Raw genomic sequence first — 23,627 nt, 5'->3', positions numbered from 1 at the left:
TCCAACGAATATTAGAGTGTGTGACCTTTTTTTTGGCCGGGCAGTGTATTAAGACAACACACTAACTACTCTGATATGAATCACATTGTTGTCTGTGACTCCTACAACAAATCATTAATTGTTAACATGTATTCTGGTGTCATGGGTTTACTGGTGAGCTGGAAAACAAATGAACCTAGATGTTAGGATAAATAAACTTTGTTGGTGGACTTTAATGTCCTTTTTATAAACTTGGCCAAATTGTGTTATTAAATCACCCACAGGATCTGTTTTCAATATCCTTGAATGAGTCCTTTCACATTTGGCAATACCTCCTTTATCATTCTTCCCAACTATCCTCCCTCCTCCTATTTCATCCAACATCTTCATTTTGCCAACCATCACAAGCCGGCCTGTAATTTAACGTTTTGGTTTTCCTGCAGACAGCTGATACTATAAATGGTCTTCGTCTCTAAATCTGGTCTTGACAAATGAGTCGGCCTCCGTGAGCTGGCTGTGTCCCACTAAAACACACTTCTGAGTGGCAGAGGAGAAGAAATCAACATTGTTTACTTTCACATTTCTTGCATTGCATTTATGTAGTACCTTGACTGTGTGGCTGAACGGCCTTTATTACAGGGGTTCCAGTTTATAAACGACCAAAACAGGTTTCTGAACAACTAGAGGTGGATAAAGGGGAAAGGTCCTCTTTAGGATTAGCAGGAGAGGTCTCCTTGTTACAGGGGAAGATTCTATGTCCGACAAGTGAAAGTGTCATTATTTTCTTACTACTACTTCTTTACTCACTAAGATGAGGGTCTTCCAGCTCTTATCGTCCATCTGAGTTTGATATAAAAGAATGGAGCGTTTATGTGCCATGTGGGTAACCCTGTCTTCCACTCCGAAATTACTCATTTTTGCAGACCATTTAATACAACTGTTAAATTAATAAAGTGTTTTGACAACATCCATATCCCATAATTACTTGTTGCCCGAGTTGTAAGCACACTGAGCTGAAAACACCAGTACAGCCCCTCAAATCATGACTCCCTGGATCCAACAGATACTGTATAGATCTTTAATTTGCCTTTAAAGAACCATATACACATGCATTGTATTAGTAATATAATTTATTCTGCATTATTTGTATATCAAAACACTGTATTGCAAAAACTATGATCATCCTTTACATAAAGATTTGTACATCATCCACAAAAAAACACTTAGAATTACATAATATTACATTCAGCATGAAATTGAGTAAATCTTAAAATCACTCTTCAGTTTAGAGGTCACTTATTTGCTGTTTTACAGGATAAGTGTGATTTAAGCATATGATGTTCAGAAATAACCACTTGTATAGAAAACATTCTTTTGTTGCAGAAAAACATTGAGAATGTAATGAAATGCAATTAAACTCTTGCAGAAATAATATCAAACATAAGGTATTGCAGCGAGTATGACAAAAAAAACGATTTGGATTACAGAATCACATATTTACCAAACACTTTTCCCGTTCATTTCACACGCGCAAGTCTTACTTACTCATATATTAAAGAACATTGCCTCTAGTGTTAAAGCTTCAAAGTTACGACACATTAGTCCTCGGTTCATATTCTTTTTAACGCCCTGTTAAATGTCATCGAACAAATTATAGGGATGGGAAGTGACGGAATTCCTTTGGCACACAAATGTAAGCATATATATGTTAATCTAAATCAATTTATCATTGTTTCCATTAAGTGTGGTCTCCAACTGGAACCCAAAAGGTAATCCCTTCTTCCAAATCTTCTCCTCATTTGTAGTGTCCAAACATATGTCTGATGATTTTTAAAATACACCATTAATAATGTATGAGCAGTAAAATCACGTGGTAAAATACTCTGTGTGGAAGATTTACGACAATGATCCTCATGTGTGCCTTAACTGAGATGCAGTGTTGCACTGGAGGGTTCAGGCAAACATTCTGTACACAGGGACATGACATTTCAAATTGCACAGTTGGAAATATTTTTAAGGCACACATAAGTTGTAGTCTTGGTTGTTTCTGGGTTCTAGAGTTTTGGACGGAGGGATCCGATCACCGGCTTGTCGGAGCAGAACTCTTTCCACCATGAAGGGCGCTCCATCACCTTGTCGCCCTGCATCACTGTCGACCACAGGTTCTTGTAAAGCTATGTGAAGGAGAAACAAGGAGAAGAGGTCACTGACAGTTCTGATCCATATCCAATCTTTACTTTCTTTTAACCTATTGGTTTCTTCAACATCATTCTGCTAATGCACCTTTCTATTGTGACATCGTGATGCGAGTGTTGGGAATCAAGGATCCCGTCCTTCATCTGGGGCAATGCTTTAGAGTTAGATACATCCAAAACCTCAACCACCCCTCACTCACATTGTCTGTCTTTTCATTCGTCTAAAAATCACAAGACCATTAGGGTTGGATGATAGGACAAATATACCGGCTATCTGTGACTAGATCAGGGTTTATCGGTTTTGGACGATAAACGAAAAATACAGAGTTCAAATCAAGTACTTTTCCAATCATTTTCCAATAAGTTGCTAGCGGATGTTATTGTGCCAAACAGAAAGACCTCCCCAAAAATCTAAATTGAAATCAGTCTTTCGGGAAAAAAAAGAACATGTTTACTGCTAACGTTAGCATGCTTTGTCAATTAGCTTAGTGTCTGAGATGGTATTAGCCTCACTTTGTTGGGTTACTGGTTGGAAACATTTTGAAAAACAAAGCTTTTCTGCAGGACTTGAAGAGCTGCTCTGTTGGATTCACATGACAGATTCAAGTATATCAAGCTAGCCGAACGTTAGCATCAGAGCATGCTCGTGTTTCTCATATAAAAGGAGCATCCTGTTTGTATTGACCTTTTGGTTGAGCTTTGGTTTTACATCTTTATGCTATGTTTCAATAGAGCTGCCTTTCTGTAAAATCCTTCCTAGAAAAACCCTGCAATCAAACTGAATTTGGATACGCACCAACCATTAGAGGAGAAAAAGCTGTCATCTTGAGAATAATATAAACATACTGCTGGCCTTCCAAATGTCATAACCTAAACTGATTAGATTTTTTTTAAAACAGCTCACAACCTCACTATGAATGTGTATACGACCACAGCTGAAGAGGACGTTTGTTTATGTGGGTTAATGAAGAGTCTGGAAAGATACAGACTTGCTGAGAAACTTGGCTGAGTAGGGTTGCGGTCGAATAGTCAGTGTATCTCAGAAGGTTCCCAACGGAGTGAAATGACCCGTAAGTCCCTCAATGGCAGCCACGATAAGAGCTGTTCTGATTGTAGATGATAGGAAAGGAGCTTTGAAACTTCCTTTATAACCTCCTTTACCTTAGGAAACACTGGAGAAAATGCTGTCCCACAATGCCTTGCGGCCGCAACATTTACCGTGACATTCGGCCGTTCACGGAAACAACCGATCGTGACGGAGAAATGCGTATCACGAACGTTACAGTGTTTATTAAGCAGTTTAAAACATATGCCGTAACTTGCTTAAGTGCTATGTTTTGAACGTTCAACACTTCACAGACCAACAACTCAAAAGGAGAAATATGAACGTTACTTTTTTACTGAAATGATCAAATGAAGTCCACATTCCCCAGTGTTTACTGAGCTGTGTGGGGTTTCTGAAACTTCTCAACATCTCTGAATGGTGACAGTGGTGGATGTGAAGGCCTGACACGTTATGCATGTATTGTATTTATTAGAAAATATTTTGATGATCCTGAGGAATCCTCCTATCATCTTTCCTTAATCCTGTGACGTTTCTCACAGAGGTTAAGGAAAAGAGGTTAGGAAGAGAAGATAGGCGCAGATTGATGTTTCAGATCTGTCTTAAACGAGAATATAAAAGGAAGGCTGGAGGGACTGTCGCTCATTTGCTGGCGGACACCTCGGCGCTGGGTGGCCCTTAGTTTAGGACTGTTTATTGTGCGTGTTTTCGACTATGAATGATCTGGTGGTTCAGTTTCCAGGCTTTGTTTCTTAGTTGGTTTATGTCTTTTTGTTTTTTTTGGAGGGGGTCTGGGTCTTGGTGTGGCTGGCCCAGGCTTCCTCCATCTTTTTTTGTTCTTTTTGATCCTCCAGACTCGCATAGTTTGGTTTATTTATTTAAATGTTTGGGTTTGGGGTCTCACATAATAGCAAACGGAACCACAACGACTTCATGTTGTCTTGTGGCCGTAACAGTACCTCTGACTCAACACTGTTTATCTTCATGGATTTGTTTGGTGTTTGTGCTTCAATCTATTGTTGTTATCAATACAAGCTCATAGGAAGGAGGAAGAGAAAGTCATGGCGCGTGATCATGGTCAGCTGCGGTGTAATGGCCATGTGTAATGGCTATGCAGTTTGACTAGTCACACTAGCCTCATGTGTGAGGCGATCTAAGTTGTCAAGCAGGCACTTGCCCTAAGGCCTTAGGGACCGAAAAGGCCCCCATATCAAATGTATAGAAGTTGGTTTTTAATGTACAAACAATTTGTTTTATAAAAGTGAACTGGTTTAAAATGTTCTAAAATGCAAAAAAGGGGGTTAAGCTGTCAAGATCTGTCTTTGTTTTCCTGTTTATTCTGAAAAGTGTGCACTCTCTCCCTGCTTTTCCTTGCCGTCTCGGTGTTCCCCTCCTGTTTGATTACCTGAGTGTGTTCACCTGGTGCTCCTGTGTTTTCCTCCCTCCCCACCTGTGTCTTGTCTTTGTGATCACTCTTGCTGGTATTTAAGTTCTGTTCGTCTCTCAGTTGTTATGAGATCCTTGTTGAATTTTAATGCAGTCTGGAGGGAGAGAGCCTGTATGTATCGCGTTTGCCGTGAAATTTCTGGTTTAAACCTCTATCTGTCCTACTTCACTCACCCTGACATCAGCCATTACATCATGTAGTACTGTTATTTCTAGAAATATTAGTATTCTATTTTTGTCATGGTCTTTATGAAAATAAACGCAATAATTAGTTGGTCACCACTGATGCATTTAAATTTTCACAGACTGTCAGGAATTTCTAAAATCATTTTTGAGCTTTAACAATATATCAATTAATAATGTGGCATAAAGGCCCTATTGTGCTTTTTGGGTTTCCCCTTTCCTATAGAGTGCTCTATAGGTTTATTTGCATGTAAATGGTCTGCAAGGGACGTGATAGCCTAAGGGGCGGGACATCTCTAAGCACGTGACCAATCACAAAGGAGTCGGCCAGCTAACCAATCAGAGCAGACTGGGCTCTGGTTTCACACAAAGGGTGAAAAGAGGTGCTGCAGCACAGGCAGTATGAGAAAAATAAAGAGCTTTAAACATTAAAGCATGGAGACATGTCCCAGGAGAGACACTACATACTAATATGCACCTGAAAAAGAGCCTCACAGGGTCCCTTTAACACGTTGGGTTGACGTCATGTCTTCAAGCTTTTATTTTTTCAATGGACCTACTTGCTATTGAATTCAGATACAAAAGACAAATTAGGAGATGAGATGTTTTTCTTATTTATGGGCAGACAATAGACTGTATTATTGATGTGTAAGAGTTCTATTTCATTCCATCCCCCTGTTAAAACAATTTTAGTGGCTTTAAAATGTCTCCAACACAGCAAACCTAAACCTTATGTTTGCTGGTAAATGATTTTTCTACGTAGTGTGGCTCATCCATAATTAAGACCAACGGAAATATTTGTGCAGCCAAGACTGATTAAAAGTATAAGCATTGTTGTACTACACATGTTATTAAACTTCAACGTGAAGGACCAATTTAGCTGCTAAAATAAACTGGATGAACCGCGGGGCACAGAGTGGGTCCACACTGTGGGTCCGCATGACGTTGTCTTTGTTCCAGCAAAACAAACACTAGTTAAGCCTTCTTAAGACACAGGAAACTCTCAGAAAGTGCAGAGAGGGTCATCGTCAACAACTGTCAGACGGGATTTATACCCAAACAGCACGCTGGATGTGTTTTCCTGGAAGAGGGAGAGACAGCAGCCAAAGCTCTGCAGTGTTTTCCCTGAGATCAGACTGAACCTGACTAAAGCTCCCACAGGCAGACTGCATGATGGGAATGGGGAGTGAGAGGGAAAACAACTGTAGGGCTCGTTAGTGAGTCACTGTGATGTCACTTTGTTCACAGCTATGAAATTAAACACAGTGTCTTTACATGTAATACTTATATAATGTATTTAATAATATAAATATTGTTTTGGGTCGCCAGTGGATTTAGTGTTGCCAACAGCTCAGAGTTTGTATGGTATGGGGTCTGGAGAGTGTAACAAGAATTATTATATAGATTTAACGTTCAATTTAAATTAACGGTTAGAAATATAATTTTATTTTGAAAAAACAATATCAATCAAAGCTAATTTATAATTATTATATATGTTGGTTGTGGCCAATTACAAAACAATAACTGCAAATAATATTAATCTGACAAATGCAAAAAATAAAGACAAAAGTCAATAGACATTTTTAGATTGACATGTTAATTCATTTTACTTGCACCGCCTCATTATTTGTGTTTGTTCTTTACAATGTATATGTTTTGCTTTAAATGCTGAATCAATGATCCAAAAACTAAAAGAAGGAAAGAAAAAGCAAACTTTAAAAAGGTTTTTAAATGTTACACTTGGACTCCATTTACTCCTGTAATGCGACTGCAGTATAGCATCTGAAATGTTTAAAGGCACTCCAAATATGATGGTCCAGAAATATACGGTTAAGGCTAAATACTTAAATAAAGCAAGTATATGTATTGGTTTACCTGTCCGTCAGCGTAGCCAATAGGCGAGTTGAGAATGAAATCCGTCGGGGCAAATACATCCACCAACGCTACTGCATCATCCTTCAGCTGCAGGGAACACACAAAGCAAGTGGGACGTCATTCAGAAATAACAACACTCTTTAAAATGCTATGAACACAGATTTAAACATGCAGGGGACGCAGTGTTTGTGTACCTGGGAGCAGAGAGTGAGAATAGCCATTTGGACCAACTCTGCAGGCTTCCTTCCACTCAGATAGTCACCTGTACAGGAACAACACTATGTTACACACACCTTTACGATACAATGTGCTTTCTACTTTGATGTGTGCAGTTATGAGTGCAGTACACACCCTGGTACAGTATGGCCATGTGGTTGCTGAGACTCCACAGTCCGTACAGAGCACACAGTTTGCTGAGGACGGGTCTGAGAGCAGCCGGTGTGTCCTCATCTACGGTCAGATCATGAAACCTCTGCAGGCAGTTGTGTTCTATGTAGGCCATCGCCAGCGTACGAGAGGAGTAAACCTAAAAACACACGAGGGGGAACATTAAAACAGTACATTTTTATACAAAAACACAGCAAATACAGTGCAAGATTCTATGCATTTATAGCCTGCTATATTTACTTTTTATTGGCAGTAGCTTGCTCTATTTATTATATTTTATTTTGGGCATTTTACATTTTAAAAATAATTATTACCCTCAATTTTCACATATTTATTCACAAATGTATTATTTATTGTGCCTATCTTTGTTAACCTGCTGCAGCTGCAACTAAATAAGTAAGCAAATTGGGAATGATAAATGAGTTTTTACGCTAGCGCTAGCTTTATTAGCAACACTGGAGCCTCCAGCCCTTATTCAATAAAAATTACTTAAAATCAAACCTTGCATTATTATATTGTCAGTATGTTTTGAGGTTCACTCAAGTTTCCTAAACAGGGATTAAAATGAAAAAATCAGGCGGGTTTCAGAAAAAATGAGACGGTTAAACAATGTAAATCATTCAATGAAATGCAAATGAAGGTTTGCCTGAAACATCCATGGTGTAAATACAGAGAAAAATAATGTTGTGGTTGGAAAGAATGTTTCTGCAGGTTCGGAGGAAAACGATGTCCCAACTATAAATCAGTATTAAAATCATTATGGGTCTAATTGTTTACTAAAAATGTAATCCCACTGAATCTTCTTGTACTGATAAATGAAATGCTTTCACATGTACACACATTGTGAAAGCACTATTCTCTGGAGTGTGCATTTGTCATATTAATGGCCAAAACAGCTCAATTAAAAGTGATACACACACTTTTCCCAAAACTACAACACCCATCTGACACAGTAACCTCCAGCATGCATCTGTGGTGCAATAACACAAACCAGATGACGGCAATCCGGCTCCGTTAAGACTTTCCAAAACTCCACTTAGCTAAACTCCATTTATTGCCGTTTATAATGAGATGGCCTGGAGACACAACACAAGGCAGAGCGTGTATCTGCTCTGGGAAGCGTTCCCTGATAAGACACCACTAATCCTGCTTTAGTTTGGCAATGGTTTACTTAAGAAGTGGGAGTTATTGGATATGAATGTGAATAATATACTCCCAACTGTTTAGCTCCAGAGACATTTCTTCAGACCAGCTGTTTTTCACTGCTGGATGTGGTGTTCAAATCTGCTTGAGAAGGATTCTTAAGTCAAAGTACTTAACTTTGAACAGGAAGATGTATTACGAGTAACTCCTCGGAAAAAAACTAAGTATGATAAAGACATTTGAGAAACTGTGAAATGTTATTACTAGTGTGTGTGTGTGTGTGTGTGTGTGTGTGTGTGTGTGTGTGTGTGTGTGTGTGTGTGTGTGTGTGTGTGTGTGTTACCTGGCTGTTGTTACGGGCCTCAAACTCATCTTTTCCCATGGTCCTCTGCTGCTCCAGCCTCATCTGGCTCTCCTCCAACAGGAAACACACCAGCCACTTATAGGCAGCCAGTGGAACTGAGATAATAAACAAGGGGGGTTAGGATGAGCAATCAGTGTATTTTTTAATGTGATATTAAGAGGTTGAACCTATACTTAGATTTTCATAAAATAAGAATTTCCTGTGAAAAGTATTTTGGACTTGAGGAAATAATCCCTTGTGTATACCTGCAGAGTCCATGCACTCCTCCATGGTTCCTGCTGTGAACCTGGTTCGCAGGATGTTATGGATATCATCCAGGAAGTCCACAGTGTGAAGAGGAGACTCAATACGCACACCATCTGAAAACACAACAGCAGAAACCTTAGAGATCTCAATTTAGGTAATCATTGTCTTAGTTTGCTCAAGGTTTCTTATAAACGAAATTCAGATTTCACAAAACAGGAAGAAACAGTATATCTCAAATCTTGACTTCCCCCAGGGTGCAGAAAGATAAATCTTTGTCAATTCATGGGTACCATGTGACGTCACTGTATTCTAGCACCACCATTTTTGTGTCAGAGCAAGTCCTTACAACAACGGAGGAGACGCAGAGAGCAGCAGAGCAAGATCATAGATATGCCTGGCATTTCTTGTGCTATGGGATGTGACAGTCACCAGAGAAACCCCAGACTACAGTTTCTATCTCCATATCTCAGAGATGATATATCTCTTTATTACACGGCTTAGTTGAATACTCTATTCTGATTGGTCAATTCAGAACATGTGACATGTTTTAATCCAGTAGTAAAGACCGCTGTCAAGGACTTATTGACCGTTGTTAAGGAGGATCAAGAGAGAGAAAGGAAAAGCTGTTAAAATACGGAGCCCTGGACGTCAGATAAATCACCAGACAGGGAGTGAACGATAACAGGAACAGGGTCAGGGCTCTGCAGGGTTTAAGGACTTGGATCAGAAACTGTGAACAGACTTCAACAGTTACAGAAAACCTCGATCAGTGCTGCCGTAAAGTTGCTGTCGTCGAAGTTCCAGCCGTTACTGCGCCGTGAGTCAGTAAAATAATTTCAATTAATATTGAAAGTCGAGTCGTTAGTCGTTTAGTATCTGGCCGTGTCATAAGTGGGATAATGCTGACCAAGATCCGTCTGCTTCGCGTCGGGCTCCCTGATCAGCCTGTCGGGTGTTCTTTTCCCCATAATGACCGCCTCGCTGCACATTATCCCTTACATATCTACTCCGTACGCCATATCTTGGTCTCGTTTACCCATCCGTCTCCTTTTAAGTGTTCGAGTCGGTCACAAACATGGCGGCGGGGATTCCGGAAATGATTATTTGGAAAAACCTGTATTTAAGAGGACTGCATAATGCACATGTCAGGAAATGTGAAAAGCGTTCTATTGTACTTCCCTTAAAACCCCTAATAAGATCATTTGTACAGTGGGATGCCGTTCAAAAATAGGAGGCAGACATATTTTCTGGTAAAAAAAAAAGTATGAAATTGTAATATTTGGATGATCTCTGGCCACCTATCATTTAAAAAGAACTTAAAATATATAGGGAATTACAAGTGGATTATGACAGCAGTGTTACGGGCTTAAGAGGTCAAATCTGAGTCTGTGCAGTGTCACTAGGGGAAGAAGATTAAACTGATTTATTCAAGAGAGCGGTACGTAGCATTGACTGCTGTCTCAACAGCACTTTAAACTGAATGGAGCCAACTTTGTAAAGACTCCTTGGGTGAGCAGAGGGAATTCCTTCATCAAAAATCCCCAATATTGATGTACAAGATCATCACTGATTTGTCAATTGACAATCACATTGAAATTGATAGATTTTGTGGTGAATTTCCACCGTTTAAAAACCTTCTGATTGGACATTAATAGCACATAGCAGTGGCAGGGGAATCATGGGGGTGGATACAGTGCTCCTTGATAATAATATGCTGTATTATCCCTGAGTGTGTACTGTACTGACCGCGCTGCTTAGCATAGAGCCAGCTGAGCAGGTAGTTGCTGGTCTGCTGCAGCAACACGTTGTTGTCTCCCTCGTACGTGCAGTTTGGGTCGTTGTCATTACGCAGGTCACCCAGCCGGTTCACTGGAAGAGAGGGAAGGTAGTTAGTTCTCTGAATGTGTGTGTGAGAATCTGTGTGTGTGTGAGACTGACTGGCAAGGTATCCATGTCCCCCGCAGGCCTCCCTGCACTCCTGGATCCCCCTCGCCGCGGTCCATGAGCCCAGGGGTTTACTGGAGCAGCCGATGGCGTGGATCTCCCTGCCCATCTCTGCCTGCAGCAAGCAGAATCACAATTCCTTTCTTAGTCTCACAGCGGGGAAATGTACAGTGGCAAAGCAGGTCAAATAAAGCATGCAACAATAAAGATTAAGCTATCTTATTAAATATAGAAAAAGACACTTTAGTAATAGAAGAAAATATTAAGAAAAATGAGTACACAGCCATGGCTAAAAATGAGTAGCATCAATTTAAAGGGACATACTGTATTACGGTGTTGAGACACTTCTAAAAAATGTTAGGACATTTATAAAATCATTTTAAAATGTTCAAATAAAAGAGATCATTGCACAGTACAGATGCAAAAAGAAGTGTTTGTATTGCACATTGCAGGTTTATTGCACAAGATGCAACAGTCTGTAATGTACAAACAACCTATAACTCTACAGATTACTTTATTCTACTTCATATTTATATATATGTTTTACCCCCGCAACTTTCTTGCACCTTTACAAATATTTGATATGAAGTAAATGCTGTTTTGTCAATTCCCATTTGGTGTTTTGAATGTGTCCCAGTGCTAAGGATGGCTAAGTATAGTGCACGTTGAGTACCCAGATGGTGCTTCTATAATAGCAAAATATTCTGGAAACTTCTTGTACTCCACTCTCTGCATTTAGCTACATAGCAGAAGTTGCGTGACCAGCTGCTTTCGCCGTTGCTTCAGTGAACACAGCACTTTACAAGTTAGAGTGATAAATGTGTTTCAGTATTTAATAAGCATACCAGTAAACCGGTGACAAAAATAAGCCACTGTTTACTTTGTGGGGTTAATTGAGCAATCTGTAACGATTAGCTCCCTGTTGAACAATAATTAAGACTAGAGTAGTAGGGCCAAATTCACACACTGCAAGTGTTCACAGTTGAAGACATACATTGTACTAACGGTCCAAATTAAGTCCCAGCAGTATTGTTTGTTGCCTTGTTGGAAGACTTGGTGCTTAAGATCTCCCAAACTACACTTCTGATATTGCTTCTGAATCTATGATAATTCTAGATTTAGATATACACCCATGCAGTCCGTCTAAACTCACCTGCCTGTCATCCTTCACCCTCATTGCCTGACCAATCCTGAACTCAACAAAGTTCATGAAGATGGATTTGGTGAAGTGTTCAAGAGCATACGCTGCGGCCAGGAAGGGGATAAGACGCCATTGCTGAAACACCATAAAAAAAGAAACGTGTGAACACATTTTACACTCAAAAACAGGACGTTTACTGACTTTAGAAAACTGATTTAACTATCAAGGTGCTCTGAGAATTTGCTTTCGAAACCCACTCCCTCCATCCTGACCTGTAGCTGGTATTCCAGAACAGGAATCTCCTCTGTCACTTTGGGTCCAAACTGCCTGCGAGTGGCAGAGAAGCGGATGGCGATAGTCAGGGCTAGCTTCAAGTTGGTCAGAGCCATCCTGGTGATGCTCACCCTGCCACCTGACAGGGCACCCAGAGACTCCCCGAAACGCTTGTTGGGGTCCTGAAGGTGAGGAAAGACACAAAGGAGAGACGCCGGAACGGAATTAAAAAAGAAAAATAACTATTTACATATAACTCACAGTCCAAGGCAAGTACTCACAATGGAACGCACGTGTAAAATACGTTTATTTTTAATTGCAAAATCATTAGAACCATGAGTGGAGCATGAGATACCTGTGGGGACATTTGGTTATAACAGAAGAGTTGTTGAGCAAGATGAATTGCAGTCCTAAAACCCGGATATTAGTTAGCAATTTTGAACCTCAGATTGAAGAGGAACAATGCCGATTTCGTCCTGGTCGTGGAATGACGGACCAGCTTTTTCACTCTCGCAAGGATCCTGGAGGGGGCCTGGGAGTACGCTCATCCGGTCTACATGTGCTTTGTGGATTTGGAGAAGGCGTATGACCGGGTTCCCAGGGAAATATTGTGGGAGGTGCTGCGGGAGTATGGGGTGAGGGGGTCTCTACTCAGGACCATCCAATCTCTGTACTCCCAAAGCGAGAGCTGTGTCCGGGTCCTCGGTAGTACGTCGGACCGATTTCCGGTGAGGGTTGGCCTCTGCAGAAGCTATGCAACACAATAAATAGGTCCGAAGATATAAAAGTAAAGCGCTGGAGTGGTACAGGAGTCCTACTAACTGGAATTTAGCATTTTAGCTCATTTTGCTAAACTCACATTCGTGTTTTTAGTTAAGTGAGGCGACATGAAGCTGTGCGACTGTGATGTTTACACCCAAACGTCAGCTATCTATAACTGGAGAATAGATGCTAAAATGGCGGTTCTGTAGAGGTTAGCTCAGATGCTACAGTAGCATTAGCGATATTGGAACTGGAGGATATTCCTTAATTGAAGAAGGGCAAAGAACAACGCTGAAGCCTTCTCAGAAGATGTGAATGCTCTTCTACCGACCGGCTTCAGCAAGAGTTTGATTGACAGATGGTTCATCCAATGACCGGACAAGTGTTTCAAGTTTTTTTATTGACCGTTTCTCAGATAGTAAGGTCTAACTAACAGGTTTTTCAAAAATTAAATACAAAAATGTACGAAATGATTATAAATGAGCATCATAGGTTACCATGGTGATCTTACTGGGTTCAAATTGCTAGCTGACCCTCCTATGGAGCTTCGTATAAAAGGCCTGTCCTTGCTATTTACACCTCTCATGGGTTACCAGAGGAATGTTCCATGTCTGGTGGTCATTACCAGTCATCTTTTCACCACCTCCATATGGATGTGGCCCCTGAGAGCTCATTAAATCACTGCAGCAGTGAAAAGCTGCCATAATGTGAAGAAAGCGTTTGACTGCTGTACAGTCAGAGGTTGACTACTGCATTTGTTTATCCACAGCTGTGCCTGCATGCATGATAAATAAGGACATTTAGCAAGGGGTGTAATTGAAGCAGCAGGTCCTTTGGTATTGTTGAAGGAATAAAAATTCAGGATACACAAGGGTGATAGATTTTTACACTGCTTTTAAAAGGCTGAATTCACGCAAATGACATTAGTTTTAGGACATGGTTTACGGGTGCAGGTTTCCATCTGGTATTTCTTCCTTGGGAATTTTTGACACAAATCGTGGGTTGTGCTGTTTATCCTTTTCTTAAATAAAGATCCATGTCTCATTTAAATGAAATGCATCAGTCACCTTTGAATGTGCTCAGAAAGCTTTTTAGTAATCTGTTGTGAGAGAAGAACATTACTGCATGAGAAGGGGACATTACTGAATGATTGTGGTGTTAGCACAGCTCATTGACTTTCTGAAAATTCACCATAATGGTTTCTAATGTTGTGGCCGAATTAAGCACAGTCTTTAAGATGAAATGCATTTTTGGGATAAGTATCATCTCTGGTGTGACTTTTCCCACTGATATTCCTGTTGACTCTCATATGTGCAATTGTGTATTTTTCTAAAATTCAAACGGTCTATCCTCAGGGGCGCACATGATGTAAAAAGTGTAAAGACAATGGCTTTTTAATGCTGTGATCCGGCACAGTAGGGGTGTTAAATAAATGATAACATACAAATATGAAGCTCAGCGCAAGTTCTTCAGGAAGATATCAATCAGCTCATCATGGGCGTTTTCTTTAACCAATTACATTTTCACCTCAATCCCCAGCAGCCCATCATCGAGCTGCAGCCACACTTTAAAAATGTTCTTCTCTCTCCTGCAGTCAGCTGTGATTTCAGGTGTTAACGCTGTAGCCGGCCTTTATCCCATCCACCTCCTGCCACCATATCCAGTCCAGTAGAGCTAATCCAAAGACCTCATCACAGTCCTCTTCATCCCTTCTCCTCGTCAAATCAAGATCACCACAAGTGTCTAGTCCCCGAGGGGGTTTCATGGCGCATGTGTCAATATGTACTTTTGACGATAAATGAGTCTCTCCGGATTGAAATGCTAACAATGACGATGTGAGAAACCCTTAGCAGAGAGCAAAACCTAAGGAAGCTGCAACATTTTATTGCAAACAGTAGTAGTATAGTACAGCTTCAATTAGCTCAAATTGGTGCTTGCTATACTTCTTGAGTTTTTCTTTGCAGACCTACTGAAATCGTACTGACCTTGAATGGTGTAACGTAACGGCCCTCAGGAGTAACATCTCCAGTCTTATTCAGTAGATTCTCCCGAGGGATCCTCACATTATGGAACATAGCAAACCTGAAGAGAAAAAGACAAAAGTAGGACATTTAATTTATAGTGATGAGTTTCATAATAGTACTTTGCTACTCTTAATACTCACGAAAGAACACCAAACATTTCACTTGATCTCGCCTTTTTTCTATATTTGTCATTTAATGTGTCATAACCTGGTACACTCTCTGACTTCAGGGTCAGTATATGTGTGTTAAATCAAAAAACTATGTCACGTATTATCAACTTTATATCATTGTAAGGTTCAACAGGAATATCAGTGGATAAAGTCCCACCAGAGATGATACATATTCCCTAAAGCTAAAAGAAACTGCATTCAGAACTGTGTTGGCCACACCATTGGAAACCATTATGGTGAACTTTCACACTGCAACATAATATAATTCAAATTAAATCAGGTTACTGTACGGCCCCAACTATTATCATTTCACAAAATGAATTGTATTCTTTTTCTCTTTTTTTTAAAAAATATTTTGGTACTACTATTATTATTTTCAGAATTCTGTATAGGTGTTTTGTATTAAAGAGATCAATTCACTTATAAAAGCAAATATTTTAAATAACAATACAATTATTAACTCAAAGATGCTTCCTTGCTAGATAAATCCCAATTATATGTCTCACTCTGGAGTTTGTCATTTCAAGCAGAAATATGTTCAATATTCTTCCATACAAGTAACTTGAAGAAAACAATATTTTAAATGCATTATTAACTTACACACCGTGTATAGGATAGACTCATTTGTGATAACTCTATTTAGTGTTTTAGCATGAAATGTTTGGCTCTCATCCTTGTGATATAAACTGTGACTTGAGCTCCATCTAGCTAGTTTACCGAGGCACTGCAGAACACATGTTGCTGCTTTACATTGCCAGTGGATGGCACATGTGTGTGTTGGGTAGTCAAGATTATGAAGATAGGTTTAGCACTTGCTAAATGGTCTGTGAAACCATTGGTTCATTTACAGAATTTAACTAGTTACATAAGGGCATGGCTCATAACAGAGCTGAGCAGGGCAAAATACTAATGTTTGCATCTAGAGCATCCATCCATCCCAAAACATATAATATGTCATATATATTTATTCTCAAAGAGATGCTGATGGGAAACCATGGATATGAAAAGTAACGAGAGTTCCAGTTGCTGCCACTGAGTCCTCTGACCTTCAACCAGTTTATCCCTGAATGACTGGCCTGCATTGTCCTTCTGTAGCCTTAACTTTCCATCTTTATTTATGATACACTTTTTAACTTGACCTTTATATGGCTGCTGTAACCTACCCGTTGTCCAGTCCGTTCTGGCCCAGCTTCTTGCCCATATCTCCAACCATCACGCCAGGCAGCGCCAGCAAAGTCTTGGGATCTCTCACCTGCAGGACAATGGTGATAGCTGAACTGAATTTAAACTATTAAAGAGAATGCAAATAAGTTCTAAATTTCCCCTCTGTGGGACGAGTTAAGGTATTCTGATTCAAACCCATTCTCTCACACAATGTCACATAACTGATTTCACCTCTCACCCAACAGTGGAACAGGTTTTTTTTTAAAGGATAAACTTTGGTACAGATTGAACATAACAACTTACTTATTACATGTGACCTGGGTGCAGTGTGTCCATTTCAAAAATGAAATCTCAACCTCGTTCACCACTAAAACGTCAGCTGACACTTAAACTGCTTTCATCCTGTGCTTTTTAAATGACACTTATATGTGCTGCAGTATTGCATAATCAATATGTTGTGCAATATCATCTGCGTAGCATTGTGTCAAACAAGAGGGAAACAGAAAGACTGCATTTGAAATCTACGGTGGCGAACAGGGGGCAAACACACCTAAAACACTTACATTTGGAGATAAGTGCTTCTACCTCAGAAACAAAGCAAATAAAAAAACACAAATGTATGAAGAAACCTCTTCAAACATTCCCCAACTTGACGAAACATGCGCAGGGTTTACTAAAAATTGCTGCAAAAACAAAACACAGCAAGAAGCTCAAAACACAACAGAAATGGGGACACTAAAAAGTGACGCACACAGCCGGGACCGGAGCACCAGTTGACGTTCGGGGTTTAGAAGGTTGGCCAGCTGCCACTACACCGTTTTGTGCAGCGCGTTTCTCCTAATGTAAGTGTTGGGCCGTTGTAGCGCGTTTGAATCTTTTGGCCACCGTAGAAGACAACAAAGCAAAACTAAGCAATTAACGAAATAAAATGTACCAATAAATAAAAGAAAACAATGCATGCAAATCCTAAGAAAATATCACACTTCCAAACCTCAAGTACTTTCAAAGTACTTACAATCAAACTACATCCAAACTGTTAGTGCTTCATCTATTAAGGATGGTTTAATACTAAGAGCTGTTAAAAAATAATATATATATTCAGATAACACTATCTGCAGCTGTAACCAGTTCAGGGTTTGAAGGTCCGAGGATTACCTGCACAACGAAGGAGTGCAGGCCGTGGCACACATGGTCCGGCGTGTACAGCTGAGCGTACACCAGAGCGTGCGTCGCCGTCTTGCCAAGATTCCCCACCCAGAATTTAGCAGCTTCAAAGTCTGGAGAGTTGATCACAAACTCCTGCAGGGTGGAAAGATAAAGACAGTTTGACTGTAAGCAGGCATGTAGCCAGAGAGTCAGAGTTATCAGAAGGATTGACAAGAGTATTTAAAGACACATGTTGAAAGACTGTTTGTATTTGTGCCTGTTGTAAGCTAAGAAGCAAAACATGCTGTGTTGTGATTGGTCTGGAAATGTCGGTACCACTTTACAATAAGACTACCCTTATAAAGGACTCATAAAGGGTTTATAATTAGGTTTGAAACACTTTATTAATCATTAAGAACCATTTATAAACCAGTTCTAACGTAGTTTTCATACATCAACACAGGCTCACTATTTGGCAAGATGACTAAGCCTTATATTGGCTACCTAGTTCGTCTTCTTCATCAGCGAGCATCCTTGGTATCTGTTGTTCACTGAGTTGATTCCTCCCCCCCCCCTCCCCCATCGTGATATTTAAGCTAAGTAGCCAATATAAGGCTTAGCAGTACAGATACATATGGGCTCACTATTTGGCAAGTAGACGGTCACAGTTGCCCTGTTTATCTCTTGTCTTCTTAAAGCTTATTAATAATTTATAAAGTGTTCACAAACTAATTAATAAATGCATAAAAAACTATTTGTAAACCCTTTATAAGGGTAGCCTTATTGTAAAGTGGTACCGTCTCTCAACCTAACCTTTTTCGTGGTTTGCTAATTTCTCAGGATATATCAATCGTACAGGTACGCCAGCAATGTTGGCAGTAAAAGCGAAATAATCTATACATGCAGAATTATGGATTTAATAAAAGAAAATATTTATCCACGCTTGGTTTTCCAAGGCCCGGGGTCTGAAAGTCAGGATTAGCCCCACCCCAGAGATAGGCACCAGCACATAGATGTATATATAAGTATAAAATATGAAGACTCTCTTTTTTATTTCAGTGTCACAGTATCACCTAAAACACCAAAATAAAAAGGTATTCCTTTCAAAACATAGTCCAATACGCATTAAAAAATACATACATGTGTCTCAAGAGCCGCAGGTTGCCTTCCCCTGTACTAAGAACATATGTGTGTGCGTGGGGCAAGAACTTTTCATTAATCTATTTAATTAAGCAAAAGTAGGTTAAAATAAGGTAAATGCTATTTCTCTATCTAATGGGGTCACAGTATAATGCCCGGGATCTCCATACCATCGAGGTAATGTTTCTTTAGCCAGATGTGTCTGTCTGTTTGATGTCTGTCAGGGTGTTTACAGAGACACAACTTTAGTAAATGTCTATACTAGTGTTAAGCCAGTGGCGAACCCGTTAAGCATGTACCAAGGGAAAAGGTTGGCTGAGGTGCGTTCAAAAAGTTAGGCAAATATTTACCATTGACTCTGCTGCTTTATACATTTGCAACCTGCCACATGAACCACAAATGAAGAACAAGGGACAGCTTGACCTACGGGGATTTATGAAACTTTCTTTGCAAAACTAACCATTTTATTAACCAACTTGACTTTTCTTTGGGCTTCATTCTGCCATATTGACATTTATCATTCGTACAAACATGTGATGTGTGGTGCGTTCACTGACCTGAGTGGAGGGGTCATAGGTCGCTGTGGTCCTCATGGCTCTGGTGTTGCTGCCGTGACTCAGCTCTGTCAGTGCAAAGCATCCAAATGTCTAAAAAAAAACAATAGAGGACGTTACAAATCCTGCATTCATAGTGATGAAGATGAACACACACACCTGAGTGAGATTAAATGTAGCAGCATCATCACAAACATGGTATGAAATCCTAAAATGCTGGTGAGTGAGATCTAAAGAGAACATTAAGGCACACTGTGAACAAGGTGTGACATTGTAGACCTTCCTAATACTACATTTGGCTTTTTAAAAGCCATGAATAAAGCACTGATGTGGAGTTAATATGCATCTGTGTTCAACTCTTACCGTCATGTCTTTTGTGTTTTCAACATATTTGCTGTGTCTCTGTGATCCTGAGCCAGCAACATTCATTCCAAACATCTGAAACAAAAACACGTTTAGCTTCTATTACTTCACAATCATTTAAGATGGAAAAGAATGGCTACAACCTAGACGCTACAGTGGGCCGTTACATTGATACACGTGGGGTGGGGGGAATTGCCATGGGTAAAGTCAGTGGGATTGGCAGTCAAAACAAAGATGGAGTCAGCGGAGGAAGAAATCAGAAATGCGCCATATCGCAATATTTCGTATCACAATATTTAGCATATCGTAGAATCGCGATAGGATTGTATCGGTGGGACCCTGGTGATTCCCACACCTATTACATACCAATATACAGATGAAAAATGATTGAACTAGATTTAAAGAGGCCCCATTCTAGGGGGTTTTCCCTTCCCTGTATTGTGTTCAACATCCGGGTACTTTCCCTCTACGCAAGGCCGTGCCCCTTTTTGTGGGAAAACAATCACTGTCGATAAATACAAATTCAAGGGTTTTTTATCTACAAGGAGCTCGATTACAAGGGCCAGTCAGTCAAACAATTACATGACATCATTGTTGATCGACGATCAGGCTACATATATGGTGGACTTAAAATCAATAGGTGATCGATGTCCATTCAGTCGGCCGTCAGAACAGTGGGCAAATGACCCGACTCGATGGCCAAAGGTGTCATATCCTGAAATCTATACCTACAAGCCATAGATCTCTTCTTTTACTCTCCTTTTTTCTTAGAGGAAATACAGAAAAAAACATACTTCTGGATTTTATATTATGTTTAAGGTGCAATACACCAGTGGTTCCCCACCATTTTTGTCTTGTGTACCCCTTGAAAATGACTTGCATAACTCACCCTTAATACAAATGCATTTAAACTTTTTGTCAGTTAAAAACATTTAAATATTAAGACTTACTTTTGTTTAAACATCTTTCGTTAAGATTAGAGCTCTCAATGACACACATGAGCTTGCTTGTCTTTCATAAGCTTTGATAGTTCTGGGGTCAGGACACCAGGATATTAATATGTATATTAAAACGTTTCTTGGTGTGGAAAATATATTGCAATCACTTATCTTTTTGTGTACATCCGGCAATCCCCTCAAGTACCCCTAAGGGTCCCTGTACCCGAAGATTGGGAACTACTGCAATACACGACACAGCAGCTTTTTGGCATTATAAAACTATTGATTTGTGCTTTCCGTGCAAATGTTTTTTTGTTTTTTTGGAAGTGGGCGGGCCTGTAATTTGGCCAAGAAGTGACGTCAGCGTTGCTCTCATCTATGGGTTGTAAATGGTTTGCAACGGCTAAGCCTGTGTTTCTCTCCTACACACTGCTTATTATATTACACATGCATACGGAAAACAGAACAATTCAAAATACTTTTATTATATGCAATATTATTAGAGCAATCCAATCCACTCTCTTGAAAATGTATGTCAGCGCAATGGGAAAGTAAAATCGGCCTCCAACCACACACACCGGTGCACACTCACCCCTTGGTTGAGAAAGAACTTGGCCCCCATGGACCAGTCATACATGCCCAGACAGTCATTGAGAGTCACAGTCTTCCAGGGGTCAGACATCGCCTCTTCTTCAGTCATGAAGTTGTATCGAAAGAGCTGCTTCACCCTGTAAATGTGTACCTGACACTTGAATTTCTCTTATATAGATAAGGATATGATGGAGGATGTTATAAATAGTTGATACCTCAGGAAGGTCAGCTCTCTCATTTTCTCCAAAGAGAGGTCTTCACCGGGACGGCGTGCAAACAGGGGGTCAGCCTCAAGTGTCTTAAACAAATAGTGCTGCAACACAAAAAAGAGGGGGGGGGGAACTGTAAAGATATATAGAGGAGCATTTAGACGACAACAAGTCGGGAAAAATAATGGTAAAAAATGCATTTGTTATACTGTGTAATAACTTGGATTGGTGGTGCTTTTCCATATAATTCTAGGTATAAATCAAAAACCCATTTAGTAAAAGAAAATAGGGCGTAGGTAGGTAATGTAAAATTGCTTTGTTAAATTAAAAGGGCTTCCTATTGACAAAAAAAACAAACAAAAAAATATTTTAAGATATCAGAGGTCGAGAGATGTATGGGGAAATGGCAGGTGTTGGTTTCAATACTGTTGAGCAAGTGAAAATCTATCCGTGTTGCAAAAAAGTATCTCTAAGATGATAATAGGTTCAGGTACACGCACATTTAATGCAGATCTTTTCTACAGACAGATTTAGACGCTGACAGCTACCTTGAATGCCACGTTTTCCTCTCCCTCTAAGAATAAGAGCATGTCCTTCCAGTTGAAAGAGGATTTTTTCCGGTACAAATCCAGCGGGCCGCTGGGGAGGTCGGCCACTTCATGAGCCATCTTGTTGTATTCAGACTTACGATATCCACTATGCAAGGAGAAAAACAAGAGTTCAGATCCTTCAGATACACACAACTGTTGTTTTTGGCAATGTGCCATTATTTGTCTCATTCAGTCATTAATTTAGCTCAACACTTACATTGTGACTGTTCCTTTATGCATACGAGTTTGCATTCGACCAGTTTGGATGTTAACAAATTACAATTTAGAGGTACTTGTATTTTACTTGAGTATTAACACTTCATGATACTTATACATGATCTACATTAAAGAAGTCAATATTGTACTTTTTAATTAAAAGTATATCATTTTACTGAAGTAGGATTTTGAATGCAGGACTTTTACTTGAAACAAAGTACTTTCAAAATGTAGTTTTGCTACTTTTTCTAAGTACTTCTTCCACCCCTGCATATTACACAGGTAGTAGGTTCCAGTTCAACAAAACTTAAACACCATATAGATTCAATGTTTTGAGCTGTACTTGAGGTTTTTTTCAATATTATGCTACTTAGTACTTTTACTCCTCTACAATTCAGAGGTAAATGGTGTACTTTTACTCCTCTACATTTATGTAATCCCTTACAGATCTGGATTAATGATGGTAAATATAATCAGCCCTTAAATCAGACTGTAGTTCACCTGGAGTAAATCCAGCAGCTACCCTGCAGTATACAAAGCCATTCAAACTAGCTGCACCTTTACCAGCTCTGAGAACACTTTAATGATCAATAATTATAAAACATATCAGAGATATTATTCTGAAATGGACCAATCAAACAATGACTACTTTTACTGTCGCTACTTTAAGTACATTTAGATGAGAGTACTTTCTACTTTCACTGGAGGAACATTTAGAATACTTTTACTGTGACAGAGTATTCCTACACTCTGGTACTGCTACTTTTGATACTTCTCGTACCACAGTTTTATCTTCCCAGGAAATCAATTCAACCTTTGTAGTTGATCTGCTGAGTTCAAAGTCTCTGGAAGCTATTCCACTGGACGATAGTAAAATAGGTGAAAGTTATTCAACCCTGCCGTGTCCCACTGTCCCAGAATAGCTAACACATTAAAGTATAGGTTGTTACTGTTTTATAACTGACACCCTTCACTCGGTAGGATTTTCTCTCCATTATTGCGTTACACAATGTGTTGTTTCAATGTAGTCAGAGCGTTAACAACGATATATAAGAGTTGACATTTATAATTATGAGTGTAAATATGTCTCACCTTCAGTTTTGTCAGTTTACCCTGTTAATGTGGTTCACTGTCTTCTTCCACTGTTGAAAAGCTAGTGTCACTGCTGGCTGTGTAACCTTTAAGCATCCATGCTAGCATAACAACACCGTTTCCTGAATCAACCCTTCAAAATAAAAGCACCACCTTCACACGGTTATAGAAGGCGAAACTTCGGAATATGATTAATAAATAGTGTTTGTTATCGAATTAAACAAATGTGCAAAAATAAAAAAAACAGTTAAAAAGCTGTCGGTTTTTATTCTGAGAGACCGATGTGCTAAAACGCTTTAGTCCGAATCACGTTTCCGGTCCAATTTCTTCAGTGTCTCATGGTTTCTCTTTTTAAATAGATATTTTATCTGCTACATCTTGCTTAAAGGAAACGTTTAAAAGTTTGAGAAACTAATATGTTACTGATAG

General features: G+C 39.6%; 1 protein-coding gene across 1 annotated transcript; it reads right to left on the bottom strand.

The window, feature by feature from the left end:
* Positions 1-1,091: 1,091 nt before the first annotated feature.
* Positions 1,092-23,343, bottom strand: acox3 (acyl-CoA oxidase 3, pristanoyl). The gene is made up of 19 exons (XM_063900773.1): positions 23,199-23,343; positions 21,849-21,996; positions 21,307-21,404; positions 21,093-21,228; positions 19,563-19,637; positions 19,203-19,292; positions 17,515-17,658; positions 16,359-16,447; positions 14,987-15,083; positions 12,239-12,421; positions 11,979-12,101; positions 10,820-10,940; positions 10,628-10,750; positions 8,881-8,994; positions 8,615-8,730; positions 7,093-7,267; positions 6,936-7,003; positions 6,742-6,828; positions 1,092-2,153 (listed from the first exon to the last, which is right to left on the bottom strand). Exons 2-19 carry the CDS (start codon positions 21,966-21,968, stop codon positions 2,034-2,036), a joined length of 2,079 nt encoding a protein of 692 aa, XP_063756843.1. The 5' UTR covers positions 21,969-21,996; positions 23,199-23,343; the 3' UTR covers positions 1,092-2,033.
* Between the last annotated feature and the right edge of the window lie 284 nt (positions 23,344-23,627).

The sequence above is a fragment of the Eleginops maclovinus genome, chromosome 14, assembly GCF_036324505.1.
Source record: "Eleginops maclovinus isolate JMC-PN-2008 ecotype Puerto Natales chromosome 14, JC_Emac_rtc_rv5, whole genome shotgun sequence".
In the NCBI taxonomy this organism is placed as follows: domain Eukaryota; kingdom Metazoa; phylum Chordata; class Actinopteri; order Perciformes; family Eleginopidae; genus Eleginops; species Eleginops maclovinus.
Note: the sequence above shows the minus strand (reverse complement) of the source record. Positions and strands in the feature narration are given on the sequence as shown.

Bases quoted from the DNA above. Each gene is read 5' to 3' on its own strand.
- acox3 (XM_063900773.1), bottom strand. From the start codon at position 21,968: ATGGCTCATGAAGTGGCCGACCTCCCCAGCGGCCCGCTGGATTTGTAC. The intron at 21,229-21,306 runs GTATCAACTATT...ACACATTTACAG, and splicing joins AGAGAGCTGACCTTCCTGAG to GGTGAAGCAGCTCTTTCGAT. The intron at 19,638-21,092 runs GTGAGTGTGCAC...TTTTTGTTTCAG, and splicing joins AGTTCTTTCTCAACCAAGGG to ATGTTTGGAATGAATGTTGC.